At 40.4% G+C, this 18,089-nt stretch overlaps 1 protein-coding gene across 49 annotated transcripts in view; it reads right to left on the reverse strand.

Moving 5' to 3' along the window:
* UBAP2L (ubiquitin associated protein 2 like) overlaps positions 1–18,089 on the reverse strand; it is a 41,497-nt gene that overhangs the window by 14,004 nt on the left and 9,404 nt on the right. For all 49 annotated transcript variants that reach the window (XM_070607431.1, XM_070607442.1, XM_070607434.1 and 46 more), the window contains 11 exons: positions 16,228–16,396; positions 15,721–15,816; positions 15,250–15,295; positions 14,357–14,469; positions 10,368–10,420; positions 8,685–8,770; positions 6,342–6,513; positions 3,266–3,464; positions 2,162–2,439; positions 1,833–2,005; positions 627–816 (listed from right to left, as the gene is read on the reverse strand). In XM_070607431.1, the coding sequence (XP_070463532.1) occupies positions 627–816; positions 1,833–2,005; positions 2,162–2,439; positions 3,266–3,464; positions 6,342–6,513; positions 8,685–8,770; positions 10,368–10,420; positions 14,357–14,469; positions 15,250–15,295; positions 15,721–15,816; positions 16,228–16,396 (1,575 nt within the window). The remainder of the gene's footprint in view (positions 1–626; positions 817–1,832; positions 2,006–2,161; positions 2,440–3,265; positions 3,465–6,341; positions 6,514–8,684; positions 8,771–10,367; positions 10,421–14,356; positions 14,470–15,249; positions 15,296–15,720; positions 15,817–16,227; positions 16,397–18,089) is intronic.

Below are 18,089 nucleotides of genomic sequence, written 5' to 3' on the forward strand. Positions count from 1 at the left end.
GAGAAATTCTGCAAGTTAACCAAAAGATGAACATAATGCAGACTATCCAAACAAAATAACAAAAATTAAAAACAACAATAAAAACAACATATACCAACGCTGCGTGACCCAGGACAAAAGAAGGCATCCCCAAACTACTGCAAAGATCCCAAACCCAAAATAGATGGCCCAAATCCAGTGATCCCCGGGGGAGGATGGATGTGGGAGCAAGACAGTTCAGCCAAACCATCTATTCTGCTGGCTGTATCTGACAGTCACTCCACATCACCTCTGGCATATGCTGTCCCCCTCACCAAGCCAAGATATAGCAAGGAGAGGTCCACTGATATGCACCTAGAAGTCTAGCAATCAAATCTTCCAAGAAAAGAGGTACTTAAAACTGATTATACTAGACAGAATTAATCTTCAGTACAAACAGAATGGTTTTCTGGCTCTGAGTCTCCAGGCTTGCTGAAAAGCACTTTTTTTACTTCATCTGCCACAAAAATGTGCTTTATTCAGTTTCTCAATCAGCATTTCGGAGGTGTCTTAGCATTATTCATCAGGAAGTGAAACACTAATATTTAAAGGACTTTGCCCACTATTCTAGCCGATAACCAATGCCCTGGGGCTCGTAAAGCCACTACCTTTGCCTGAGTCAGGTCCTTTTGGGGTGACGAAGAGATGGAGCTGGGGTACCGCCGAGTCTGTGTGGATCTCTGTTCATATAGAGGGCCCTGAGCATTATTTTGGGAGGTATAGGTTGTCGACTGAATTGGGCCACTCTGATAACCGGACTCCTGACTCTGGTTAGATGAAATTGTGGATGAAGATTCACTGTGGGGAATGGAGAAGGAAACTCAGAGAAACAAAACAGAAGATCCACTGATACTAAGGAAATGATAGAGATTACTACTAGATACTAGAGTAAGTTGATTACAATCAAAAAGAAAATTTCTAGCAACAAATAAAAGAAACTGCCACAATCTTCTCCTGACAATAGGAGGAATTTCCACATGCCATACAGCCAGGAATCTGAATTAAGAATGGAGTTTTAAAACATTTTCAACTCTTAAAGGAAGAGAAAAAATTTCCTGTTCCCCTACATTTTGCTGTTACAAGAAAGAGGCTAAAGGTCAGGAGAAAGGATACACTACTTTTGGTCCCTTCAATACATCATAACATGAACCCTAAGCCTGGGAAGTATTCTTTTCCTCATATTCATTTTAAGGAATTCTGAGCTCCTGGCTCTCTCAAAAACCCTATTAGAGATAAGGTTCCTGGTAGAACTCTCCTGAGAGAAACTTTTAAGATATTCACATGCATTAATGGCAATTATGATTCAATAGATCTGGGCTAGGGCGAGACATTTATATTTTTAAATTCTAAGGATTGAGAAAAACAGCCTAGTCCCCTGAAATTCCTCCTGGATTTTCTATTGCTTAAGATGGCCATCCCTGGCAGCTATCAGAGAAGACAGGAGTATCCTTCCTAGGAGTTCAAAGTTATACCCTTCGTAGGCATAAGTCCCACACCAAAATGCTAAAAAGTGTCAAAAGCATTTTTAGCTGTGGCAGATGCCAAAGTACTCTCCATTAGAGGTGCTGCACACATCTCTAAGACCTAAACTTAGACATTCTAGAGGTATTTGAGGGGTATATTTCTATCTGTTTAGAGTTATAGATAATCCTAGTAACAGTATTTTAAAGTGCTCAATAAAATGCTACAATTGGCTACTTTTCCCTCATTCAGTCAGAGGCTTGGCCTCTCCAGAGTTCTAGGAATCAAAAAGAGATTTAGAAAAAGTGGTAAAAGCCTAATAAAATAAGTCTTATGACTGGTGTTTCCTCTACCTGGCCGTGCTGGTATAGAGGCTACTTGGAGCCTGGCTTGAAGAGGTGCTCGTGGTAGGGGTGGACTCATAATCAGAAAGGACAGGCTCTGACCCAAACTGCAATGCCCCAAACTGCAGGTTTAGCCCTGAGATATCTGCTGAGCCAGGCATCTCCACAGCCAGAGCAGGAATCTGTAGAGAAAAGAAAACAATGGTTTATTGAAACCTTACTGTAAGAATAATAAAAAACTTCTGCTTCAAATTTCCAAGCTACATCCTTAGAATCTTAATTTCCAAATCCCACACGCCCTCGGCCCTCAGAAAGCACCTATCTAAAATTTCAAGTACCTTAGAAGTCAAGGAGGCTTTTTTCTTCTGCTGTTTCAGCTTTTGCTGAGCCGGCTGAGGGCTGGAGGATTGGTTGTCTGAAGACCCAGGAGACATTTGCGGAGCAGAGGTGGACTTGCTTGGCAGAGGAGAAGAGGGAGGTGGAGGTGCAGCCGTGGAGGTAGCCACTGCAGCTGGCTTCTCCTGAAGGAACACCTCCATTATGGTTGAAGATGGGGTGAAAGCCTGGCGCTTTGTAAAGGGGCTGTGCACTGCTGAATCATTCGGGTTCTTCAAATCTGCACGAGGAAATCCAGTATGTATGAGGCCAGAGGGGCTGGTGAACCTCAAAAAAATACTATCATCCTGCTCTAGAGCCATGAATTAGGCCATCAGGAATCAGAATCTTATAAATAAGTCTTCTTTTAGGGCCTAACCTCATTTCTATAGGTGACAATCATATTTGTTGTTGTTCTTTTTTTTTTTTGAGGAAGATTAGCCCTGAGCTAACATCCACCACCAATCCCCCTCCTTTTGCTGAGGAAGACTAGCCCGTGCCCATCTTCCTCTACTTTATATGTGGACGCCTACCACAGCATGGCTTGAGCAGCGGTGCCTGGGATCCAAACCAGCGAACCCCAGGCCGCTGAAGCGGAGCATGCGAATTTAACCACTGCACCACTGGGCCAGCCCCTCATATTTGTTCTTAAGTAGAGCCTAATCAAATCAACACTATGACCCTGCCTATGTAAGACAGGAACCTAGGAATTGTCGACGTTTAGAGTAGAAAGTCCTAAAATGGCCAAGTCTATGAATGTTTTCAAAGGTAATACGTTGTTTCCAAACACTAAAGATAAATCTAGGGAGAATCCAAAAAATCCCTAGGCCAGAAGACGGAACCTAGGTATATGGCTAAATTTAATGAAAGAGATCTACAGCCTCAACTTTTTATTATTCTACCAGCTTCCTGAACTCAGCCTATCTGAGCAGGGGAAATCAGTGTGGGAAACTAGCCAGCTGGCTGCCCTTCTCACTTTGACACATTCTCCCCACTCACTCCTGCTACTCTCTTGACAGTAATGCTCCAATGCTTAAAGAACTCAAATCACTTTCCATCTTTCTCACCATACTGCACCAGCGATGGGGACTGTGTGGTGGAGCCCATGTCCCAAGAGGAAGAGGTGGTGGTTCCAGATTGAGAATGCTGAGCTGCCAACTGAGCCAGGGCCTGAGCAGTCTTGAATTGCTCCAAGAACTGGGAGCCTGTGGTGCTGCCGCCTTTAGCTTCGCCGACATCACCAAATCCTTTTCCTAACATGCTCACCTGTAGATCAACAGATTAGAGAAATCTGCAGCCCGCAACTTTGTTCAGCTACTCAAAAAGACACTTATTCATGGTGAGAACCAGTACAGATGAGACAAATACAGAAGGTCACCCAGACAGGGGAGACAGCATAGCCCATTAGACCACATGCTCCAGAGTAAGACTGTCTAGATTCAAATAGCAGCTATGCAATCATGGAAAAAAACTTGCAATTTCTCTGAACCTCACTTTTCTCATCTGAAAATAGAAATAAAAGTAGTACTTCGTAAAGTTTTAGGAGGATTAAACAAACAATGCACATAAAGCATTAACTATATGCTATGCACACAGTAAGCATGCAAAAAAATGAGCCATTAAAATTTATACCATTATCATCACTTCCTCTTCCCTCCTTCTCAAGTACACAGCTCTAATGACTACAGGGGGTTTTCCCCCTTTTAAAGTTTTAAATCAACCAAGGTTTGATTATTAAATTAACGTGAAGGTAAGATAAAATTTCACTTTAGCCATCAGGGTCCTTGCCCCTCCCACTAACAGCTCAAAAGGAACAAAAACAATTAACTAACTGGAGCCTCATCTGAATTTTGCTAATAACTAGCATAGAGGGAAAGACGAAAAGTTAAGGGACCAGCCCAACTTCTGCACTAGACAATCAGATAGTAAGTCAATATAATTTGTTTTCTCTGTGTGTATCCAAGTTCTATGGAGTAATCACAATAATAAAGCGAAATTTACTCTCAATGCTTTTTGGAGGATTCTCCCCATTCTCTAGTACCAAGTAAAACCACCAGCCTAGTCCAGAAGATGATCCATGTGGCCCTACTATTCTAAAAAACCTCCACGGAGACTTATTCTACTCTTCTTTAGGTTCTTAATTATATCCTCCTCATCATCAGTGTGCACTGCTTATATAAAACTAGTCTGTCCAACTCAAGGTAGGGCATGTTTTTCCCTTTTAGTCCATATCTCAAGATTATACAAATAAAAACAAAAAACACCAGAAGTCTAGTTGAAAGTCTGGGACTGTGGCAGAGAGATGATCTCACACAGCAATGATTATCAAATATTCTGCAAGTGCAAAGCATTATATTAAAGGCACAGAAAATTACCTAATTTTCATATATTATACATGATAATTAATAGAGGAGCTCCTATATTATTTACATCTATTAAATTTCCAGGGAAATTAATCCTCTAACGTTTATTCTCAATGGAAAAGAAACTACATTAAATAGCATACTGATTAATATAAGTAATGAGAAAGAAGAGAATAGTATTTATATTTAGTTTAACATATGTGATACAGATTAAATAGAATGTTAAAGTGGATGTATGTTGAAAACTTATTTTTGATATCAGAATTTGGATTTGGTTATAAATCTTCACAACTCCAGACATTAAAAATCAATTAAGAGAGACATACGGCACTTAACCACATTTTCCCATCATATATCTCAGGGGTTGGTAGTTATTTCCTGATCTTCTTTACACCTTCTTAGGGCCTTTGTCCCATTTTGTTTTTCTTCTTTTTCGTTTTAATCCCATCACCCCTCTCCCTTTCCCTTCTCCCCTAACTTTTCTCACCTGTCATCTTTCATATATGGCAGAACATCAACCACTAAATTACTATTAACACAAAAAAACATTTTAAGACAATAGTTAAAAACTGACAGAGCTCTGGATTAGAGGCTAGCTCAGCAGTTCTCTAGTTAAAATAATTACTACAACCCTACTACTGGTAAAACAAAATTATACACACACACATGGTCTCTTACCTCTTAGAACTATAATATCCCTTCACCAAAAAATAAACAAAAAGACAAGAAATAACTATAATATCCCTACTCCAAAAAATAAAAAGACAGGAAAGGAAAAGCAAAGAGGAGGAAAAAAAAGAGAAAAAGCAGTACTTACTGGGATTTACTGACTATAAGAAAATCGTTCCTTCCACCATCTTTGTTTAGCTTAAATGATTCGTTTGCTATAGTTAACGACCTTGAATTTTTTTAATGTTCTAAATCAACAAGTCACGTGCCATAAGTGTTCTAGGATATTAATAAATAATACCACTACTCCCACCACATTTGTATAGCCCTTACCCATTATCTTTTTTTCAATAAAGATTTTATTTTACCTTTTTCTCCCCAAAACCCCCCAGTACATAGTTGTGTATTTTTAGTTGTGGGTCCTTCTAGTTGTGGCATGTGGGATGCCACCTCAGCATGGCTTGATGAGCTTTGCCATGGCCGCGCCCAGGATCCAAACCGGTGACACCCTGGGCCGCCAAAGCAGAGCGTGAGAACTTAACCACTGGGTCACGGGGCCGGCCCCCCCATTATCTTATTTATCTTCCTAAAGCCCTGTGAGATAGGCAGAGCAACCACTCTTATCCCCATTTAAAGAGAAAGGGACAAACAGCTAGTTGGTGGGCAGATTCAGGAAGACCCCAAGTTTCTGGAAGCCTGGTCCAGAAATAACTGGTCTAAATAAACGTATATGGCAATTCTGCTTTTATCAAGAAATAGGGAACTGCTATGACCTGCCATCAAAGTTTTAATTAGGTCTACAAAAAGATTAAAATTTGTTGATGTAACTGACTTTCTCTTCTCTCCTCAAGAGTAACAGCAAACAATGTTTAGCACAGTAAATGACGTTAACTCATTTTTATAAGATTCAGTCTGTTCAACACTACGTCCCCTCCCAGAGCTACCCTCTATGACCCAACTCAACATCTCTACACCCAAGTCTGCTTAGGAGGACAAAAGAGGATGCTTTACCCTGCCCCAAACCTCTGACTGTCCCTGGAAGGAATTACTGTATGTATGTGCTGGAGTCAGCAGGAAAGTTTGGTTAGGATACACCGTGTCTCCTACTTACCATACTGTGATGAGAAAATGTATTCCCTGAAGCAGGCTGTGATATGGCACTCTGCTTCGAGTTACTGAACACCAGAGGCTGAGCAAGAGAAGGAGCCTGAGATGGATCCAGATTAGATGAATCATTCTCCATTGAAGACGGTGTCTTCCCCAACAGGACAGCAAGGTCGATTCTAGTGGAGACGAGACAGGATCTCGATGAATAATGACTGAATATTCTAGCATTCCTCAACACCTGACTCAGATTATGGTCAGATCAAAATGAAGTCGCTCCCCAGAAACACAAAGCCCTGAAATGCTTAATTTACTAACATAACTGATGTACAAGAGCCACTATAGTATCTAGCTGTATTCTAATGATGTTGGCAACTATAATGATGTTATTTAAATATTTTAGTGATATTAACTTAATAAAATATCAAATGCTAGTTTTAATACAGCTCAATAATTGGGCCAAAATTTACAGATTTTTACCCATGATTTTAATACTGAATATCTGTCATTACCAATATCTAATATATAAAACCATATACTAGAACATTCATCTCCAAGTGGCTTTGGAACAAAAAGGGTTTGGGGAATTTTTTTCTCAACATTTCCAAAGTTACCTGTGGTATAATAAAAGTATATATTTGGGCTTTGCCCCTAGTTCTTGGCATAGAGCTCCTAAAACCTTTAAAACTTCCTGAGTAGGGGCTGGCCCCATGGCCGAGTGGTTGAGTTTGCACTCTGCGCTTTGGTGGCCCAGGGTTTGACCAGTTTGGATCCTGGGCGCAGACGTGGCACTCATCAGGCCATGTTGAGGTGGCATCCCACATGCCACAACTAGAAAGGCTCACAACTAAAAATATACAACTATCTACTGGGGGGATTTGGGGAGAAAAAGGAAAAAAAAAAATCCCTGAGTAACAGGAATGTCTTTGTTATTCCTAATGAGCCCTCTTCAATCACAGTTTTATGCTAATGAGGTTACTCAGGGTGCCTGACCCGTTCCTTGCCACCCCTCTCCTTGCCACCCCTCTCCGAGACCTTACATAGCTTCAGGAAGGGAGCTAGTCACCACAAACACCAAGAATGTGATTACAGAGTTGGAACTTTCAGCTCCACCACACTCCGCCCACTTCTAGGGAGGGAAGGGGAGATGAAGACTGAATTCAATTGCCAATGACTTAATCAATCATGCTTATGCAATGAAACTTTGATAAAAATTCTTGAACGAAATTCAGTGACCTTCTATACTGGTGAACATATCTGAAGGTATCAATGAGCAGAGAGGGCAGCACACCCAGAGAGGGCATGGAAGCTCTGTGCCCCACCCCTCATACCCTGCCTTATACATCTCTTCCATTTGGCTGTTCCTGACTACTGCTTATAATAAACTAGTAATAGCAAGTAAAACTCTTTCCTGAGTTCTGTGAGTCGTTCTAGCAAATTATTAAACCTGAGGAGGGGGCTGTGGGAACCCCAAAATTTGTAGTCAGCCAGACAGAAGTGTGTGGGTAGCCTGGGCACCCATCTGCAGCTGAAGCAAGGGCAGTCTTGTGGGTCTGAGCCCTCAACGTGGGTCTGAGCTAACTCTGTACAGTTAGTGTCAGAACTAAATTGAAGTGTTGAACACTCAGTTGGTGTCAAAGAACTGGAGAATCGATGCAGAAAAACGATAGGTATTTGGTGTCAGGAAAAAAAGCAAACATTACCTTTAATATGACATCCCTAACATCCTACTCCCATCGCACTTCTCTTTAGGACATTCTGAGTCAAGAGCTATCACACCCAGGTCTAGAAATAATCCAAGAGGCTTTCAGGGGATAAAAATATTCCCTAATGAGTGAATCTCCCTCTACTGACCCCAATACCTAGGTTCAAGTTCTAAAAAGTTCATTAGTTGGATTCCAGGGAAAATAATGATCACTATATTCAGTGGGCTCAGCAGACAAAGATCACAATTATAAAGGAAGAGAAGAAGCTACTGAACAGTTCTGCAAATTCAGAAATGAATGAAAACATTTCTACTTTTAGCTTTTTTCCATCTGACTTACTACAAGACAAGTTACATCATGCTAAGTCTTAATCAATGCCTGTGATGCTGACAGGCCGATCTATGTAATTAAAGGGCTATTACGGGGAGAATCAACTTTAAAATTGTAATATATAGACTTTCATTCAGTAGATCAATTAGTATCAACTCTTATAAAACCTATCAATTAACTGGAGAGGATCCTAACATGATGTGGTTCTCATTACCAACACCATGGGAGCTTGCAAAGGCCCAGTGCCACTTCTCCTTACAGCTATCTCAGCAGATCCCTTTGGGAAAAGATAGTGAATTTTACTACACACTTGCCTCTGACCAGCAGTGATTGTCACATTCTCCGCAGGCAGAGGCACTGAAGACACATTAGAGGCAGTGAAGATCTTGGTCTCAGAAAGCTGGAAAACAGAGTAATTAGTCACTCCTGGTGTTAGGCAGGTGAAGGTCAAAAATCTAGCATAGGTAAGGGGAATTCAACAGGAAAAAGAGGGAAAACCCTTAGAACAGAAACTATCTATCCTGAGGAATCCTGAATGGATTTACCTTCAAGCCCCTTCTATATATGTTCAACTGTTTTATCAAAAGAGAGGTAGAATCAAGAAACCCAATAAAAAAAATAGTGGAGTCACATAATATGCACACTAAACTTACAGGAAGGTGAATATACATGCTAGACAGAAAAAGAGAAATCCCCTTTATATTTTCCCATTACAGTTCCCAACTTCCCACCTCTACCCAAACCACACTTTATCTTTCACCACTCTTCTCAAAGAAAGATCACAGTCAAGATGAAGACAGGAACGAAGTTAATTCTTGGCTTCTGAGCAGTCAGGACCCAAGTGCTGGTGAGTTAAGGTCTTTTCAGGGATAACTTTAACTATATGCAATTTTTGCCCTAATACTGACTTGCTACACCTAGTGTCTCCACTGTAAGACACTAAAATAAGGTAAGCAATTGTAGTGAGTAACTCTTCCTACTATTCAAAAGTTGATTTTGTTTTCTTTTTATTTTTGGATTAAAATCTCTCCTCTAAAAACAGGGAATCCACTCCCCCAAATATATCATTCTCTGAAAGTTGCTTAAGCAGACAAGTCAAATCTTAGAAAGTATTCACAAGCCCAGCTATAACAGAAAATAATCACCCTCTGATGCTGATGCGTCTAAAATTTTAAAAACTCAGGCCTGGCAACCAAAACAGTTTGACATATCATTTCCTCTTACCATAAAAGCTGTCTTGCCTGAATATATACCAGCATAGAAAAGCAGATTTAAAAATGTTAAAACAAGTATTCATGATCACTGAAAATGGTAATTCAGAGCAAAAACTTGACTGTGACCAGGAATCGGCAAAATTCTTGTACTCAGGTACTACTCCAGTGAATTCACAGAGCTTGTTTATGTGCCACCTTGTATCACCCTTCTATGAGGTTTCCAAGTTGAGTCAAGCTGGAAGATAGCCAATTCTACACATTCATCTCAATTACAACGTTGGGCTTCGAATAAATAAAAGGGTTCCAGAGCCAACCAGATTATAAACGGGAGGACTTGGTACTGTAACTCTCCTTTGTACCCACCTTCAAGCCAATTACAGGACCATACAGCAATGCTTGAATGTCAACCAAATAAGAGAATTGCTCCAAGTAAAGTCATGTGCTACCAGCAGCTGTTACTCAATGCACTACCTGCCTAACTCCATTTCTTGTGCCCTACCCAACCACCATCTCTTCCTGGGATAAATCCGACAATCAGATATTGGACTTACACAAGTGCACTTGCCCTTTCCATAGTCTGGTTCCACAGAGTCCTGTTCATGCCCAGTCTCCTTCATATAACATATGTGAAATGTTCTGGCTCAGAACACTATTTTGGATGTAAAAGTTTTGGGTCAGAATCTTAAGGGTGAATTTTGAGGCGTAGAAACATACCCATTTTCTATCCCTAAACACCACTTAGGGATAGAAGGCACTAATGAGGAATGACCTGGCAATACCTACATCTTCATTCCAATCTTCAGTTCCCCACTCCTCTGTGGCAGTCCTCCACGCACCTGGGAATAAAGGAAAAACAGTAAAGTAATTTTAAGCACCAGTATAAAACGTGCAGAAAACACTAATGAATTAACATTTTTGGCAGCCAAAAGTGTAACCAGAATTTAGTAATCAGAAGGAATTCTTGGGCTTCAGAGGGAGGAAAAGACTAATATTTAGAAAGAGATACCTCAGATCACCAGAGCTTTAATAAGATTATGATTTCACAGCTACTTTCAGTTTTTGTTACACAGCTATAACAGCAAAAAGAGCAAGAGAGAGAGACAGAGAATGTGAGAGAGAGCACGAGACCCCAGAGATCCCAACGGACGCAATGCTCCAGGTAATCTCTTTAGGTCCTTCAGCCTTCTGACTTAGTAGTCAATTCAGTGAAACGGCAGTAGCCAATTCAAACCAGAACATGAAAACTACACCAATTCATCAGGTATAAGACAATACTTCAGGCAGTCTGAAGAGACATGGCAGCAGTGACACAGGAACACAAACAGTTGCCACACGATGGTGAAAGGGCAGTGATGGAAACACTTGAAATCTAGACTGAGGGCACTGACAACTATCTGCTACTGGAACTAAATTTAAAAATGCATACTCAGCAGAAGTCAAGTTTATGGATCTTATTGGTTTAACTATAAGAAACTCCCCCATGGATCTGTTCTTTTTGGAACACCCTGGACAAGAGTGAAGATTCAAGTATGTGTGATAGTTATCGTCCTAATCCTAATCACACACAACGTGAAATCTGAGCTGCCAAAGTCAAGGCGCAGACAATGGAGGTGCATACCATCCTCATGTTGGTAATAACAAAGTCAGGACACAGTTTCTACAGGATGGGTCCATTAGCAATCAAACCACCTTGCACATTCCCCTTGATTTGCTTCATGTACACATACATCCTCAGGGAAGCTGCCCTTTCTTAAGGAACATAGGTGAGAGTTTCTGTGAGACCCAGGATTCTTTTCAACCAAAGGACCATAGTAAAAAATAAGAACCTATCTAGAAAAGAGACAAGAACACTCATTTTCTTCTCCAGAACAGCATATACTGGATAACTCTTAAAACTTTCTCTTCAAATGGAGAAAGCTTCTTGCAAGAATGAAAGTCTGGCATTTACACTGTCACTGAAGAGAAATATTCCAACACCTACAAAACCCATCAGAAATTCTTCTAAACATTTGATAATGAATAATCCTATTTCCTAGAGAAAAATATGCTCATTGTAATGCCTTTCCCAAGACCATGTTAAAACTGCACCAGGGAAATTCCAAACCACTTAACGACAACAATGTTCCTGAAATCAAACCCAAGTCCAATATCTCAGTTTAGACAAGTTACAAACATTCTTTTCTCCCTCTCCAGTGATACCACTCTTCCTCCCATTGACATCCATTCCACCCTGGCTAAATGGAACCTAAGATCTGGGTTAAACACACACAATCCTGGGATTGGAAGTGACCTGAAAAGTTATCTACTATTGAGAGGCTCTCTCTCAAATGCAAGAATTTTTTTTCTGCACTCCCTGTGCTGTAGCTGGGATGGAAAGAACGAATGTAGATACCTACTTGAGACTTTTCTACATAGAATGTGCAGTCACAGTTAAAGAAGAAGACTATACTGAGGAAGCATTAAGGAATAGAAAGAGCGCCAGTGCTCTAAACAACAAATTAGGGCTTCCATTCCATCAGCAGAAAGCCCAGTCAATGTAAACGCTAAATATTCATTAAATGAATAACTTTTTGAAGAAGGAAAAACAGGCATAGAATATGAGAGAAAAAGCAGGAAAACAGAAAAATGACATATCCACAGATATTTCAGTCCATAAAAATCTATAAAAATATCCGGGGCAGTTAGGCGCCTGGATGTATCATACCAGGAGCAGTCTCAAATTTTCGGGGATAATTTGACCCCTCAACCCCAATGAAATCAAGTCCTGAAACAAAAAACAAATGAAAAGAAAAAAACCACCAGTGAATTTTGCTTGTAAATGAGAACGTCTGCCCCCAATACACAATTCCCACTGTACCTGTGGATATTTTAAAGGGTAGATTTGAATTTCTCTTAAAATTAAAAAGGGAACTTGAAGTTTGCTATCATGAAAACACAAAAAGAGATCATATGCATGAAGTTATGCTCATATCATGAAATTACCAATGATGGGAGTGCATGAAGCTATAGCTAACACTTCGACACTAACAAGACGACAGCAGCATCACACAACTTTTCATTCAGCCTCATATCACAGATTTTTGATTCTAGCCTCCCAAATCTGCCATTCTCTACTCAGTAGAAATAAACACACAACCTCATCCATCCTTCCCTGTTTTTCCAACCAGATCCTTGTTGAAAACAGCTAAGGCTTGCAATCTAGGACTGGGACTCTATGCCAGATTTTCTATCCACAACTGAAAACAAACCCCTTAACTTCTATCATCATTTCTGCCAATGATAAAAAGCCAAATAACCAAGAACAAACAAGAGCTCAAAAATAGTAACTTTTGTTATTGAGACTACTAGTACTGCCTCTACAAAGCCATCAAGAGATGAATAAGAGCAGTTCTAATGCCTTCAAAGTATAGTAAGTTAAAATAGAAAAGGACACTTCACTGCCAAATGGTCAAGGGAATTCAAAAACATATCTTGCCAATAACTCACTTTTAGCTTCCACCAATGGGAAACTGGTATTCAAAATGAGTTTATAAAGTAGCTTGGTGAACAAAAAGCAAGTGACATTCAGGACCTGACGTATAACATCTTGTGGGCAGCAGCTGAGAAGTTGTTTGTGCCAAAGACCCTCCTAAAGACACAGAGATAGAGATCACTGATCTTTCAAAAGGGGCAAGGCAAATTTAAATGGATAAATGAGTCAAAGAGCCTATTTCATGTTCTACTATTAATTCATCCCCCCTTTATAAGAGGAAAAAGTCTCAGGTTCTCCATGTGCTGGCTCAGCCAGAAAGAGTAGCTGATCGCATAAGTAGAAAGCCCAGAGACTGATCTTATTTAAAGCTGTAAAAGTATCTTTTACCCCCAATCACGTCTTGGTGTATCCCATAAGCCTAACATATCCTTAAACATATACACCCTACCTAGATACAGGCACCAAAGTCAGCTAACAAAAAAAGCAACCTTATTGAAACCACATAATACTCTACCACACCCAGAAGACTGTCCAACAAAGAGAGCTAGAAGATCTTCTTGCCCAGATAGACATTTCCCAAAAATGAAGGGAAAAAAGATACTCTCATCTCGGTACCAGAAAACAAACTGATAGTGGGCTTTGATTCTGAGCCCTGTTCATCTCTGCAAGTAGTGGCTTGATTAATCCTGGGTATCTTTTCAAAAGGCAAAGCTAGCTACCTGATACATTGGAGCCACACGGTATAATGGAAAAAGCATGGGCTTTTAGAGTCAAACAACTCTGAGTTCAAATACTAGCAAAGTTCATAAATGTTACTTTTTTCCTTCTTGTCCCCCAAACCCCCTAGTACATAGTTGTATATTCTAGTAGTATGTCCTTCTAGTTTTGCTATGTGGGACGCCACCTCAGCATGGCTTGATGAGCAGGGCTAGATCTGCGCCCAGGATCCGAGCCAGTGAAACCCTGGGCCGCCAAAATGGAGCACATGAACTTAACCACTCGGCCACCAGGCCGGCCCCATAAATGCTCTTTTAGTCTAAGTTTTGTCATCTGGAAAGTGATGATAAATAATACCTATTTCATAAAATAGTGATGACTATCAGGTGAAACAGCATGTATAATTTGCCCATAGGCACATAGTAAGTAAAGACAATACACAGTACTTCAATTGCCATCCCTTTCTCCCCCTATCTCTGCACCCAAACACTATTCCTTCACTTTTTTATGTGACTGTAACCTCAAAAAAAGTTATGTCCTTAGGTTCCCAGAGACAAGAAACAAATAATAAATGGTCACTCACTCGTCCCATCATCTGGTTCGAAGTGGCCAGTGTTGTTCCACGTATTGCCGCTATTATTGCCATAGTTATCATCAGTATTGGCTGGCTCTGCATAATCAGCTGGGTTAAAGGTTCTGATGGGGAAAAAAAAGCTTAACAGTCTCTGGCTTTTAAGCAGCACCAGCAAAAAAAATAACTCAAAGAGGTGGGCAATCAGAATCTTGACTGTCTCTTTCCTAGTACAGATCAATCATGGCCCCACTCTATATACTATCTGCCATCTACTTTTCCTCATTTATCAACCTACCAAAAATTTCATGGTATAATGGCAATTTATATCTACTATCCATTTTGAGTTAGAATACCAATAATCACAATAGAATCTACATGAAAATTCTGGAAAAATATCAGATATATGCATTCAAATGAAGCTATGAGACAGACATAATGATCCAGTGGTAAATGCTTATCCCTAAAAAATAAGTTCCAAGTCTACACACCTTTCTGATTAAATAGTCTAGAAATCTTCTGATCACATTTTGGTTAAGGTTGCCTATTATCTTCAAGATATCAGCCACTCTAATTATGGTGATTCTTTTTTTTTTTTAAAGATTGGCACCTGAGCTAACAATTGTTGCCAATCATTTTTTGTTTTTTTTTGCTTTTTTCTCCCCAAATACATAGTTGTATATTTTAGTTGTGGGTCGTTCTAGTTGTGGCATGTGGGATGCTGCCTCAGCATGACCTGATGAGCAGTGCCATGTCCGCACCAAGGATCAGAACCAGCGAAACCCTGGGCCGCTGAAGCAGAGCACACGAACTTAACCACTGGCCACAGGGCCGGCCCCTAATTATGGTGATTCTTAGAGGAAAAAAATTAAAGACTTTGTGGCCATCAGATCAATGAAACTTACCCCATTCCTTGATCAGAAAACCTTCCTCCCCGCCTGCCAGAGCCACCTAAAGAGAAAGAGAGGGAGGGAGAAATATTTTAGAAGTTGACATAAAACTTCCTTGCCAACTGAGGCAGCTCTGGAATAGTAAGTGTTGATATTATCAGATGTTCCTTCTCTCATTCTGTAGCGGAGCAGTTAATGTTGAACACAACAGGATAATCATTACTATTGATAGATTGCTGTTTGTTCATCAAACTGCTGGGTCCCCAAGCAAATGCAGTAATATCAACAATAATGACCAGAGGAAATGACATCTACCTTCTTTCCCACTGCCCACTCAGTAATCTCTAAAATCTGTATAACATCTCAACAATTAAGGTAACCAGACTCCCTGTGAATTTGTTTGTTTGTTTTTAAATAAAGTAGACCCCTACAGAACTAATAAGACTAGCTTGCCCCCAGTATCCATCCCCTAGACAAACTGATCACCTCTGCCTCGGCCACGACCTCTTCTGCCTCTTTCTGTGCCTCTTCCAGAAGGCCCTCCACTCTTGGTGCCATCTAATCCGTTCTCTTGACCCCGAACTAAAATTAGGAAGAAAAAAAACCAAAACATAGAGACAGCCAGAGCAGAGTCAATAGGATACGTAAAAATATAAAAAAGGCATGTATATACAGTAGTGGGGAGACAAAGAAGAGAAAATGAGCTGGAAGGATGGGACATGATGGTTACTAGGGGAATGGTGATGAACCACAACAGATAGCTGTAAGTCAAACAACTTTACAAATGACTACAGGGTAATTTCATGCCAAACTGGTGGCTGTTGCTAGAAAAGGCAACATGTAAGAGATGCCAAGGTCTCAGAAAAGATGATGGCCAAGAAAAGTCAAAAATATGATACAATCGTTGCTAAGTCCAGTCTAGCAGAGCCCTAATGTCCCTGAAGTCTGGACATTACTGATCCACAGCTGATTTTGTTAAAGCCCCATGCATACACTCTCGTCCACGGCTGGCACCTCTCCCCCGTCTTGGTGGCCCACCACGTCGCCGACTATAGTCTCTGTCCCGGTCTCGATTTTCTTTGCCTTCCTCGTTGGATTCGGTTTGGCCGCCATCCTTCTGTCCTGAGACTCCCTTCTTCTTCCCGACCATCTCCCAGGAATGCTGAAGAAGGGCAGAGCATTTATGTCTAATTAATATGGATTGCTACCAGGAAACCAGAGATAAAAGCTGAGACAAATGTTAATCATTCTCCTCTTAGCATCCATGTCTAAGATACTTCTACTAGTTTACTTCTGTTTAAATGGACGGTACAAACAGAACCTTAAAACAAATTCTGCACCTATCACCGTAAAATTGAATTCCTTTTCGTAGGGGAGGTGCTTATAGCTAATGAATTGCAGAGATCACTTCCAAAAGGATCACCAAGATCTCTACTCAGTTCTGTCACTTGGCATATTAGTCAAAAAATCTAGTTACTGGTTCCTATCTTTCAAGTGTTTCCTGGACTGAAAACACTAATTTCCTTTGGATTTAGTGGCTCTCAACTTTTTATAGTCTTATTCACATCAAATAAAACAAACAAAAAAGAAAACAAAGTTTCTAAAAGTTAACTTTGAATTCAAAATAAATGAGCACCATTTGACTCTTGGGCACATTCTCTAGTCACGCAACCCAGAATTTAGGAGGAAAACAACTATACCCACTCGCTACAACCTCCTCCACACACACCAATTTCCTTTATTTAAAAGACCAGGGGCCGGCCCAGTGGTGCAGCGGTTAAGTGTGCACATTCTGCTTCTCAGCGGCCCGGGGTTTGCCGGTTTGTATCCTGGATGCAGACATGGCAACGCTTGGCAAAAGCCATGCTGTGGTAGGCGTCCCGGGAAGATGGGCATGGATGTTAGCTCAGGGCCAGTCTTCCTTAGAAAAATGAGGAGGATTGGCAGTAGTTAGCTCAGGGTTAACCTTCCTCAAAAAAAAAAAAAAAGACCAAATAGCAATCATGAAGCAATCAGGAAGACGTGCTGACTATAGGAGGCCTTCCATTCTAGGTTTTATCCACTGTGTTCTCCCTATACTTCTTAAACTGACAGAACCCAATTCAACTTTCCCCAAAGCAGAATAATCTATGATTCCTTCCAGATTTTAGGAGGGAATATTTATGGTAAAGAAAATAAGCTAACCAGTGGTTAGCTTGCCAGGAGGACTCATTCATCAGGAAAATGACTTTTATAAGTTTAAAGTTTTAAGAGCACACAAACCTTGATTTACACATTTTTGCAGAAAATATGTACAAATTAAAGTTCCAGGACAAACACCAAGACTACCAGATTTTTACTATCCTAGTTACCATCTAACTCAAACAACAACAGTCCTGGTGCTTAGCAACAGCTACCGAATAACTTTCAAGAATATGGATCCAGTACAAGGGGCCAGCCCCATGGCCGAGTGGTTAAGTTCGCATGCTCCACTTCAGCAGCCCAGGGTTTTGCTGGTTCGGATCCTGGGCGTGGACCGAGCACTGCTCACCAAGCCATGCTGAGGTGGCATCCCAGATGCCACAAGTAGAAGGACCCACAACTAAAATATACATCTATGTACTGGGCGGCTTTGGGGAGAACAGGAAAAAATAACTAAATAAATAAATATTTTAAAAAATTAAAAAATAAATAATAATAATAATAAAAGAATATGGACCAAGTATAATATGAAATTACTATTAATTTTCTCAGGGTTGATAATAATATTGTGGTCATATAAAAGAGAATCCTTCTTTAAAAGAAACACACTGAAGAATTTAGGGAATAAAGTATTATGATGTCTACAACTTCTAAATAATTCCAACTACCCATCA

Source organism: Equus przewalskii, unplaced genomic scaffold, assembly GCF_037783145.1.
Source record: "Equus przewalskii isolate Varuska unplaced genomic scaffold, EquPr2 ChrUn-10, whole genome shotgun sequence".
Classification (NCBI taxonomy): Eukaryota; Metazoa; Chordata; class Mammalia; order Perissodactyla; family Equidae; genus Equus; species Equus przewalskii.